Below are 12,215 nucleotides of genomic sequence, written 5' to 3'. Positions count from 1 at the left end.
GGAGAATAAAACAAGCCCATCTGCTCCTCCATCAGCTTGAACCTTCGGTCACTCTCACACCAGTGGTCTATGACAGCAGTGTGTAGCATTGCAGCAATTCTTCAACCCACTTTCATTGGAGCTTTTTAAACCTGAGACCTCCTAGAATGACAAGAAGTATTTGATGCATGGGAACAGCGCTCCTGCACACTGCCTCTACGTGACACACAGTCCTGTCCAGAAAAGATTTTGCTATTCCTTTATCGTCACTGGATCAAAACCCTGGAACTCCCTCACAGCATTGGGCATATCAAGAGTGTCAGGCAGTGGTTGGCAACCTACATCCTGGAACCAAATGTGACCTGTCCGTATTCTGAGTGTGGTCCACAAGGTGTTTTATTTTTAACTGTTGTCACCGCAGGGTCACCAGATTCCACTCATTTCCATCTGCGTCGATTTTATTTCCACCAGACTGTTTTTTTTTCCATTTGTGCGACATGGGCGTCACTGACTGACGAGCATTTATTGCATCTCCCTAGTTGCCCTTGGTGGTGTGCTGTGTTCTTGAATCGGTGCAGTACATGTTCTGTTGTTGGACCCACAGTGCGCTTACAGAGGGAATCCCAGGATTTTGACCCAGCGATAATAAAGGAACTCCGATATATTTCCAAGTCAGGTTGGTGAGTGGCTTGGAGGGAAACTGGAAAATGGCAGTGTTCCTATGTATCTGCTGCTCTGGTCCTTCCAGATGGAACTGGGTGTGGTTTTGGATGTTGTTGTCTAAGGATCTTTGGTGAATTGCTGCAGTGCACTCTGTAGCCAGGACATACTGGTGCTACTGAGCATCAGGGGTGGAGAGATTGAATGTTTGTAGATGTGGTGGCAGTCAAACGGACTGTTTCCCCTGGATTTTGTCAAGCTTCTTGGGTGTTGTTGGACCTGCACCCATCCAGGCCAGTGGGGGGTGGGGTGGGGGGAGCTGGGGTAGTCCATCAAACTTCTGACTTGTGCCTTGTAAATGGTGGACATGCTTTGAGGATTCAGAGGGTGAATTACTCCCCACAGTATTCCTCGCCTCTGACCTGTAGCCACTGTGTTTATGTAGTGAGTCCAGTTGAGTTTCTGCTCAATGCTAACCCCAAAGATGTTGCCAGTGGGGGATTCAGTGCTGGTTCCACCATAGGATGACAAGGGGCAGTGGTTAGAGTGTCTCTTATTGGTGATGGCCATTGCCTAGCATTTGTGTAGCACAAACGTCAGCCCAAATCTGGATATTGTCCAAATCTTGTTCCATTTAAACATGGACTGCTTCAGTGTGTGAGGAGTTGCGAACGGTGCTGAACGTTGTACAATCCTCGGCGAACATCCCACTTCTGACAGTGTAATGGGAAGAAGATCATTGATGGAGCAGCTGAAGATTGCTGGGCCGAGGACACTTTCCTGAGGGACTCCTGCAGAAATGTCCTTGATCTGGGATGGCTGACCCTCCATAACCACAACCTATTACCAGGTATGACTCGAAGCAGCAAAGTGTGTGCTCCCTGATACACATCGATTCCAGTTTGGCTCGGGCTCCGTGGTGCCACACTCGGCTGACTCGATGTCCAGGGCTGCACTGTCACCTCTCCTCTGGAATTCAGCTCTTTCACCCATATTTGAACCAAGGCTGAAATGGGGTCAGCAGCTGAGTGACCCCTGGGGAAATACAAACTGGGTGTCACTGAGTAGGTTATTTCTGAGCAGGTGATGCTCGATGGTGCTGTCAATAACCTCCATCCATCACTGTCCCGATGATGGAGAGTAGACCGATTGGGTGGGAATCGGCTGGGTTGGATTTGTCCTACTTTTTGATTACTGGACATACGTGGGCAATTTCCCACATTGTTGGGTAGGTGCTAGTGTTATAACTGTACTGGAAGAACTCGGCCAGGAGAATGACCATTTCTGTAGCACAAAGTCTCCAGTACCATTACCAGAATGTTATCGGGACCCGTTGCCTTTGCTTTCTCGAGCGTCTTCAACCATTTCTTGATATCACGTGGAGTGAATCGAATTTGCTGGAGGCTGGCACCGGAGATGCTGGGGACCACTGGAGGAGACTGAGATGGATCATTCACTCAGCACTTCTGGCTGAAGGTCGCTGTGAATATTTCAGCCTTATCTTTTGTACTGATGTGCTGGGCTCCTCCATCATTGAGGGTGGAGATATTGGTGGAGTCTCCTCCTCCAGTGTGTTTCTAATTCAGGATTGGATGTGGAAGGATTGCAGAACTTAGATCTGATCCCTTAGTTGTGGGATCGCTGACCTCTGTCTATCACTTGTTGTTTTTGCCATTTGGAATGGAAGTCGTTCTGTTTGGTAGCTTCACCAGGTTGGCACCTCATTTTTCAATGTACCTGATACTACTCCTGGCACACCCTCCTGCACTCTCAGTTCAACCAGAGTTGATCCCCTGGCTCAGCTGAAGTGGCTGAATGGGGGGGTTTGCTGTGCCATGAGGTGGAAATTTTGCTGGAGTACTTTCCCCATTGCTCAACACTCACTTCTTCCTTTTTATTTGCTGGAGGACAGTTCTGTTGTTGTTGATGGTGCCTCATGTGTTCAGACCTGGTCACCGACCATCACTGAGACTGACCTGAACATGTCAGTAAATGTCCCACTGTTTTATAAATAAACATTGGGACATTTGCAGCGTCTCTGCCTCTGGTTTGTGTCTCTGTTGGTTTGTTCACATTTGGCGATGGGTCAATGTTAAATGGACAGTTTAATGGGATTGGATAAACATTTGGAGTTACAAAAGTGTTGCCAGGGGAGACGGCCCGCCGCCATCTTGCCGTTGCCAGGGGAGACGGCCCTCCGCCATCTTGCCGTTGCCAGGGGAGACGGCCCTCCGCCATCTTGCCGTTGCCAGGGGAGATGGCCCTCCGCCATCTTGCCGTTGCCAGGGGAGACGGCCCTCCGCCATCTTGCCGTTGCCAGGGGAGACGGCCCTCCGCCAACTTGCCGTTGCCAGGGGAGACGGCCCTCCGCCATCTTGCCGTTGCCAGGGGAGACGGTCCTCCGCCATCTTGCCGTTGCCAGGGGAGACGGCCCTCCGCCATCTTGCCGTTGCCAGGGGAGACGGCCCTCCGCCATCTTGCCGTTGCCAGGGGAGACGGCCCTCCGCCATCTTGCCGTTGCCAGGGGAGACGGCCCTCTGCCATCTTGCCATTGTCAGGGGAGACGGCCTGCCGCCGTCTTGCCGTTGCCAGGGGAGACGGCCTGCCGCCATCTTGCCGTTGCCAGGGGAGACGGCCCTCCGCCATCTTGCCGTTGCCAGGGGTTTCAATGCGGCGGCGGCCCGCGCGTGGCCCTCTGGGAGAATCCCCCTCCCGCACATGCGAACCAGCAGGAAGCTGTTAATCTTTTTTAAAATGTTGATGATTTCTATTCCTAATCCGCCCCCGGCAGAATTTCTGATCCTGCTCGATTCGGGAAGGTCGCTTCTTGTTTTTTAATTTTTTTTTAATCCTGATCCGCGCGGTGCAGTCTGGGAGAACACAGCGCGCAGGCGCGGTCCCACCCCGGCCTCTGGATATAAATATGGATTTGATTTAATTTTGATTCGGTTCCTGGCGGGGTTTCCGGCTCGGAATTTCTCTCACTTTCCCCATTGCTCAACACTCACTTCTTCCTTTTCATTTAAAAACAAACGGAGGGGGAGGGGGAGGGGCCTCACCGTGACGTCACGGCAACATGGCGGAGGCCCCGCCCCTCCACAGGCCCCGGATGTTCCGCCAACGAGCAGCGGTTGGGCCGGAGGCGGCAGGAGGCGACACTGGGAGGGGCAGCACCAGCCGGGAGCGTTACAGCGGCCCCTGGTGGCTGGGAGGGGAAACAGCAGCAGCACCATCTCTGTCCCACGGCTTCCCCAGTTCAGCTGCTCAGAGACACTGGGAACCTCTTCAAATGTAAACTGCAGCTTCTCAAATTGTCCATCTGTCCATCTCACCCTCCATCTGTCCATCTCATCCACCCTCTATCCACCTCACTCTCCTTCCCTCTCTCCATCCATCCCTCTCCTACAACAAGAACCATTCACTTTTCTCCAGTCTGTATTCCAGCCTTTATCAAATCCACTCTGCTCCCAGATACTTTACACCATTAGATATGACAATTCAAACATTATCATCTCTCCAATTTAATATTTGTCCAAGGCAATCTTGGAGAAGGATCTAGATAGGCTGGGCGAATGGGCCAAGAACTCGCAAATGGAATTTAATGTTGGCAAATGTGAGGTTGTCCACTTTGGTAGGAATAATGGTAGGAAGGATTATTACTTACGTGGCGAAAAACTGCAGCAGGCGACGGTGCAGAGGGACCTCGGGGTCCTTGTGCATGAGTTGCAAAAACCCAGCTTGCAGGTGCAGCAGGTGGTCAGGAAGGTGAATGGGATGCTGGCCTTCATAGCGAGGGGGATTGAATATAAAAGTAGGGAGGTCTTGCTGCGGCTGTATAGGGCATTGGTGAGGCCGCAGCTGGAGTACTGTGTGCAGTTTTGGGCGCCACACTTACGCAAGGATATTTTGGCCTTGGAGGGAGTGCAGAGGAGGTTTACTAGGCTGATACCGGAGTTGAGGGGGTTGAGCTATGAGGAGAGGCTGAATAAACTAGGCTTATACTCGTTAGAGTTTAGAAGAATGAGGGGAGATCTCATTGAGACGTATAAGATGATGAATGGGATGGATAGGATAGAGGTGGAGAGACTCTTCCCGCTCAGAAAGGATAGTAGGACTAGGGGGCACAGCCTCAAGATAAAGGGGGGGGCGGTTTAGAACAGAGTTGAGGAGGAACTTCTTCACTCAAAGGGTGGTGAATCTCTGTAATTCTCTGCCCGTTGAAGTGGTGGAGGCTGCCTCACTAAATATTTTTAAGACGCGGGTTGATGGGTTTTTGATAAGAGAGGGGATTAAGGGTTATGGGGAGAGGGCGGGAATGTGGAACTGAGACACGACAGATCAGCCATGATCTTATTGAATGGCGGGGCAGGCTCGAGGGGCTAGATGGCCTACTCCTGCTCCTATTTCTTATGTTCAATCACAGACTAAGGAAATTTGACACACCCACTACGACTCGCAGTGACTTTGACAGGTGCACCACAGAAAGCATTCTTTCTGGTTGTTTCACAGTTTGGTATGGCTCCGACTCTCCGTCTGAAGTCGTGTTCCAACCGACTCAAGAACAGCTTCTTCCCACCTGCCGTCAGAGATTTGAATGGACCTAACTTGCTTTAGTTCACCGTAGTGCATTGCTACACCCGAGCTGTGACTGTAAAACTCATTTTGTACTCTCTCCTTTCCTTCTCTATGAACGTTATGCTCTGTCTAGCGCGCAAGAAACAATACTTTACACTGTATGTTAATACATGTGACAATAATAAATCAAATCAAAAGATAAATCATCAATTAAAACCCCAGTAGATGAGAAAGTGACTGGAAGCTGCATCTGAATCTCCTGTTGTTAGATTAACCATGACAGACCAATCTGGGACATTGACATGGAATAAATGACTTTATCAGCTGAGTTTTATTTGTTAACCTCAAGGTCTTTGCCACATTTAGAAATTAAAATATTTTGTGCCACCAAAACCAGGGTTGTACTGCTGAAGGTTTATAAGGCTCTGGTCAGACTACCTTTGGATTATTGTGAGCAAATTTGGGCCTGTATTAAAGAAAGAATGTGCTGTCCCTGGAGAAGATCCAGAAGAGGTTCACAAGAATGATCCCGGGAATGAAAAGCTGGACATTGGAGGAGTGTTTCAGGACTCTGGGTCTGTACTCGGAGTTTAGAAAGATGAGGGGGTCCTCATTGAAACCTACAGAATACTGAAAGACCTGGATAGAATGGAATTGAGGAAGATGCTTCCATTTGTAGGAGAGACTATGATCCGAGGGCACAGCCTCAGAATAAAAGGATGACCGTTTTGCACCGAGATGAGGAGGACTTTCTTCAGCCAGAGGGTGGTGAATGCCAGTTCATTGAGTGTATTTAAGACAGTGATAGGTAGGTTCCTGATTGGTAAGGGGATCAAATGTTACAGAGAAACGATGGGAGAATGGGTTTGGAAACTTATCAGCCATGATTAAATGGTGGAGTGGACTTGAGCAGTTTTTTTTATTTCAAAAACATACTTTATTCATAAAAATCTCAAACTATTGCAAACCTACATGTCTAAAAATTGCAAACAGTGCAGAATAAAAGCATTTTTACAGTAGTATACAAATTACAGCCATTAAATTTCAAAACTATATACTTACCTAAAAATTTACTGTGTGCAGAATGAGCAGCATTCCTTAAATTCTGCTCCTGTATCTTATAACTTTTTAGTTTCATTCTCACTGTTACCTACAGTATTTACACTGGACCCCTGCTCTTCATTAGCTTGTGTACGTAATAGTTTCAGCATTCCAATGGTTCCCAATGAGGGAACAGAGTTCATATACAGTGTCTGGTGATAAAAGGGTGAATTCACCAACCGAGGTTCCTGCTGTAAACTCCAATCCCTGTCAATATTGTTCAATATTCACACTGCAGTAACCGGTTCCCAGATGCAGACATGGGACTGACTGAACTTGTCTGAGGCTCACAAAGAGCAGCGCCTGCAGTAGGTGTGAGCCACCAGCAGATGGTGGCATTGTGTGACTTTAATCCCCAGACAGTGAAAGAGGTTTTGAGGAGAGGCTGGTGGAGCCTTTAATTCATTCACAGAGACAGAGAGGAAACTCTGACAAGATTGACCAATCTGTCCTCTGCTGGGTACTGTCAGAATCACACACACTGTTCCCTCTCTCTGGAGAATGATCTCTGCTGCTCCATTTTGAAAGGAGGGTGAAGACTCTGTTGCTGAGAACACTGACAACACATTGCTGCTTAAACAATGGTTTGCAGCAATCTTTCCTTCAATGTGGAGACTAAAACTACAACAGTTTTCCAACTGGGAAACCAGGTAAGCAGGGAAATCACTGCCAGGCCAGAGGGGCTGATGGAATAGGGAGGGAGAGGGGCAGGAATGAAGGGTTTGGAAGGAGCTGTCGAAGATCTTCACAATTCAGGATTTCACTGTAACCGGTGGAGCAGCAATGTTCATAGATTGAAATGTTCACACTGTCACTTTCAGTCCCGATCTGGATCCCCGCAGCGGCTCCAGCTGTATCTCTCCATTTTGACTGAACTGATTCCTCTCCAGCCTGAAACAGATTAAAGATGAAACAGGAAATAAACAGATTGAACAACAGGGTAAATAACAGGAGACTGGAGTTAATGGGACAAATCTTCTGGTTTCTGGATCACCAGAGACCCAGACACACAACTGAAGATGAGCATCGGGACCCTGTGGATGTCCTGACACACTGATCTACCTGGGAATTGTCCCAGAGATAGTAACTACTACTGAGGAATTCCCCTGCTGCAGTTAGAGTCAGAGACTTGGGACAGATCCACAAAATTTACCTGGATAGTTACTCAGGTAATGTTAGACAGCTCACCACCTGGGCTAATACCTGAATAGCACAACCGAGTCCCCCAGTCACTTACCACTGATCCCCCATACTACACCTCCCACAATCTCACTAGACCCACTCATCCCTACCTCCCCTCCAGCCTGGCCACCTCCCATGAGCCCTTAAACTAATCGGACTAACCCTCCCAACTTGGCCTCATCCTGAGCCAACCTCTCCTCACCTGACGTAGAAACATAGAAGATCGGAGCTGGAGGAGGCCATTTGGCCCTTCGAACCTGCTCCACCATCCATCATCATCATGTCTGATCGTCCAACTCAATAGCCTCATCCTGCTTTCTCCCCATAACCTTTGATCCCGTTCACCCCCAAGTGCTCTATCCAGCTGCCTCTTCAATACATTCTTGACTAAACCTCTGACTTAAACTCATTCCCCCAGAATCAACCCCACCCCACTACCCTCTTCAAAGCTATTAACCAATCCCAACTCCCCATCACACAACCACATCTGTTTAGACCCCAACAACATGACCAACTCCCAGACACCATCCAAACTCCCGATTAACCCTCCAACCCAACACAATACAACTCATCCACTCCCCCGACACCCAGAACTAATCCTCCAACCTCTCCCCAGCTCCCTGACTAACCATTCATCCAGCGACACACCAACCCATTCACTCCCCCAATCAACTAACACGGAGCTCCCCGGGGACACTGTGTGTAAATAGGGTGTGTGCTCTCTCTTCCCCGACTCTGCTCTGACGGAGCTCCCCGGGGTTACTGTACTGTAAATAGGGTGTGTGCTCTCTCTTCCCCGACTCTGCTCTGACGGAGCTCCCCGGGGTCACTGTGCTGTAAATAGGGTGTGTGCTCTCTCTTCCCCGACTCTGCTCTGACGGAGCTCCCCCGGGGTCACTGTGCTGTAAATAGGGTGTGTGCTCTCTCTTCCCCGACTCTGCTCTGACGGAGCTCCCCCGGGGTCACTGTGCTGTAAATAGGGTGTGTGCTCTCTCTTCCCCGACTCTGCACTGATGGAGCTCCCCGGGGTCACTGTGCTGTAAATAGGGTGTGTGCTCTCTCTTCCCCGACTCTGCTCTGATGGAGCTCCCCGGGGTCACTGTGCTGTAAATAGGGTGTGTGCTCTCTCTTCCCCGACTCTGCTCTGACGGAGCTCCCCGGGGTCACTGTGCTGTAAATAGGGTGTGTGCTCTCTCTTCCCCGACTCTGCTCTGACGGAGCTCCCCAGGGTCACTGTGCTGTAAATAGGGTGTGTTCTCTCTCTTCCCCGACTCTGCTGTGATGGAGGTCCCCGGGGTCACTGTGCTGAAGATTCTGGGAGAAATATGCAGCAGTTTCAGGTTGGGGGGAATTTTCACACATACCGGCAATCTGCTTACCATTGCTGCTGCTTGGAAGATTCAGGCCCATTTATATTTTAAACCCATTTATATTTTAATTATTACACTAAAAATTAACACAAACACTCACTTTATCTGCTCCAGACTCCAGCAGGTCAGTATGAGGTGGCGGAGAGCAGGGACAGATTGATCTGTGAAGGAATTTGATGTCATGTTCAGAAACCTCAGTGTCTGGTTTGTACAGAGAGCAGAGGCGAGATCCTCAGCACAAGAATCTGTGAGATGGTTATCATACAGACTGGAGACCAGAGAGAGAAATAACAGGAATCAGGCTCAATCCCCAGTGTTTTATATAATACTGTTAATAACAATAATAATGTATTGTAGGAGACATTCCAAAAACACAACTTGCATTTCTGTAGAATGAGGAAATACTCAATGCTGAAAATGAAATATAAATAAACTGGAAATGTTCAGCAGGTTAGGGAAATATTTGTGAAGAGAGAAACAGGGGTAAAGTTTGAGCTTCCATTGGAACTGGGAACTGGCAATGAATTGACAGGTTTGAAGGGACAGCGGTGGGTGGCTGGGGATGAAACAAAGAAAGGACAAACTGGAATTACAGGAGTGATTAAATGGTAAAAGTGATGATGGGACAGGACCATAATCACAGGATCCCCATGTCCTTACTCGGAGTGGCTCGGGAGGGACATGGGATGGTCAGTGGTTTGGGAATGCAGTTTGTGGTGAGGGTGAAGATAATGGCTGTGATTTTCCCAGAAGCTGTGAATTCCCAACATGGGGATTGGAAATGGGTGGTGTGTCTGTGTGGGCAGGATAGGCAGAGTTATGAAGGTGATATTGTCAGAGGTGGACAATTAACGGCTGGCAGGCAGGGGGAGCTGCCCACTGAGGCAGCCTGGGCAGGGGACAGTCCCAGTTCAGGCAATGCTGGCACCATCTCCAAAGGCAGCCAGCAGGACTTTCAAACACAGCAGCTCTGGAGGGAGCAGTGAGGGAGCTCTGCTTACTGAATGAGGGGCTGAAATGTCAGAAAGCAGAGCAAGGGTTACCCCCCAATCACTAATTCCTCCCTGGAGGGGCTCCTCCTGGCTGCTCAGGCTCGGAGGGAGGTCCTGTTCCCTCAGGATGGGAGGAGGTTATCCCATCATTACAAGCCAGTCTGGATGGAGATTGCTGGGAGGTGAGCAGGTTTCAGACACGTGGTTCCAGTGTGGAAAAGGATCAATGCCCTGATGTGTTCTGACACGGTGAGTGCAGCACAGCCTGATATGTGAATAAGGATGAGAGGGAAATTGTAGAAAGAACATCTCCACCCAGACACTGGCAATGCAAAGGCAGCAGCATTGACTGTCAGAGACATGTCCGTTAGGCTGGCACCACCATAGGCTAGAGCAGGGTTCACCAACATATTCACTGGGCAAACACATGGCAATGTTTTTCTCACTCAAGGGGCCGATGAGTAAATTTCAGAATGATCAAGTTTGGCACAGCAGAAATTTCAATTAAAAACTAAACTGAGATATGAAAAGAAACAACTTGCTGAGCACAATAATGAGGAATAAATAAAGATGATGATTAGAGTTTAATCCTCATCAATCACAAATTGTTTCTCTCCCACATTTGCTGCAGATTGGCTCAAAAACCCATCAGCAGCAAACATGGGAAAGAAACGGCATGTGATTGGAAGAGCAGCTCCATACAGATTCTTCCATTCAAACTGAACTGTGTGACTGAGATTCTGGAAACTCGCTCCGGGGGCCGCATTGAGGGGCTTCGAGGGTCACATTCACCCCTTGGTCTACACGTTGGACAACCCTGGGCTAGTGCATGTGTTTGATGAGTGAGGAACAATGTGTGTGTTTGGAAAGAGAGCAAACACCATCAGGGAATGAGTGAAGAAGAGTGGAGACATCCAGATCTTACCATCCTTACACCAATGGAAGATGAAATGCTGGATCAGGAAGGCCTGGGGGCAGAGTGGGTAATTACTGCTGGTGAGATGGGTTGAGTGGGTGGCCTAATGAATGGGCACAGGAGAGTGTCTGGTGAGGACAAAACATAGAGCTTGTGTATCCATCACTGGTCACAGACAGCATGTTGGACGTTGGGAACGTACCTGCTTCCATCACCTCCATTGGCAGTGCATTCAAGGCACCCACCACCCTTTGACTGAGGGTCACCCCTCAGTCTCCCTTTTTGTCGTGAAAACAATCCGTGTTTATCCAACCTCTTCTCATAACATAACCCTCCTTGACCAGGCAACATTCTGGTGAACCTTCTTTACACCCTCTCCAAAGCATCCCCATCCTTCTGGAAGTGCGGCAAACAGAACTGCAAGCAATATTCAAATGTGGCCAACCAAAGTTTCATTCAGCTGTAACATAACTTGCAAACTTTTATACTCGATGCCCCAGTTGATGAAGACAAGCATGCTGTCTGCCTTCTTGACCACCTCATCCAACTGTGTTACCGTTTCAGACATCTTTTTCCTCAACTCAAGGGCCCGTTACTGTGTTGTATGATTCTTTGTTCTTTGTCTCTGAAGATTAAAATCACCCGTGATTATTGCAGTATGTTTTTACAAGACTCCATTATTTTTCCTGTGTACTTGGTCAGAGATTCTCAATATTGTTAGGGACGATTAAATGATTCCCACAAGTGACCTTTTAACTTTGTTAATTCTTATCTCTACCCAAACTGATACTGCATCTTGATCATTGGAACTAAGTTCACCTCTCGCTGCTGTGCTGTCATCTGTTACTAACAGTGAGACTCCACCACCGTGCCCTGTCCTCCATTTACTGTCATCTATTCACTCTCCCCCCTTTCACAAATCAATGGATGCTGTGTCCGGGGAGAGCTGTGCACATCTGAGGAGGAGGAGAGATCCTCAGAGGGTGAACCATAACATTATTCCCCCACACCCTCAACATAAGGATCTGTGGGACTGACATCCCATTGCTCAGGGATCAGAGAGAGAAGCAACAGGAGTCAGAGGAAAAGCAATTTTCCTTATTCATAACTGACACCAATAGTAATGGGCAGTGTTTTTATACAAATACCAGTGGTGAAATTATATTGTTGAATATTCAGTTATTATAAACACAATCTCAAACAGTCTGCTACTTACTGTAGTTTCTCCATTTTACAGTCCGGATTCCTCAGAGCCACAGACAGCCGTTTCACTCCTGAATCTCCCAGTTTATTCTCACCCAGATTCAGATCTATCAGTGAGCGGTTTGTACTGAGAGCAGAGGCCAGGTCCTCGGCACAAGAATCGGTGAGATCATTACCAGACAGACTGGAGATCAGAGAGAGAAAAATAACAGTATTCAGGGTAAATCCCCAGTGTTT

General features: G+C 48.5%; 1 protein-coding gene across 1 annotated transcript in view; it reads right to left on the bottom strand.

The window, feature by feature from the left end:
- Positions 1-6,171: 6,171 nt before the first annotated feature.
- LOC145337395 (NACHT, LRR and PYD domains-containing protein 3-like) overlaps positions 6,172-12,215 on the bottom strand; it is an 87,651-nt gene continuing 81,607 nt past the window's right edge. The window contains exons 12-14 of the mRNA XM_080182173.1: positions 11,992-12,162; positions 8,968-9,135; positions 6,172-7,206 (exon numbers count right to left, since the gene is read on the bottom strand). Of these exons, the coding sequence (XP_080038299.1) occupies positions 7,119-7,206; positions 8,968-9,135; positions 11,992-12,162 (427 nt within the window). The 3' untranslated portion in view covers positions 6,172-7,118. The remainder of the gene's footprint in view (positions 7,207-8,967; positions 9,136-11,991; positions 12,163-12,215) is intronic.

Source organism: Carcharhinus amblyrhynchos, unplaced genomic scaffold (genome assembly GCF_965287045.1).
Source record: "Carcharhinus amblyrhynchos unplaced genomic scaffold, sCarAmb.v2.hapA scaffold_48, whole genome shotgun sequence".
Classification (NCBI taxonomy): Eukaryota; Metazoa; Chordata; class Chondrichthyes; order Carcharhiniformes; family Carcharhinidae; genus Carcharhinus; species Carcharhinus amblyrhynchos.
This window is presented reverse-complemented; position numbering and strand designations above follow the sequence as displayed.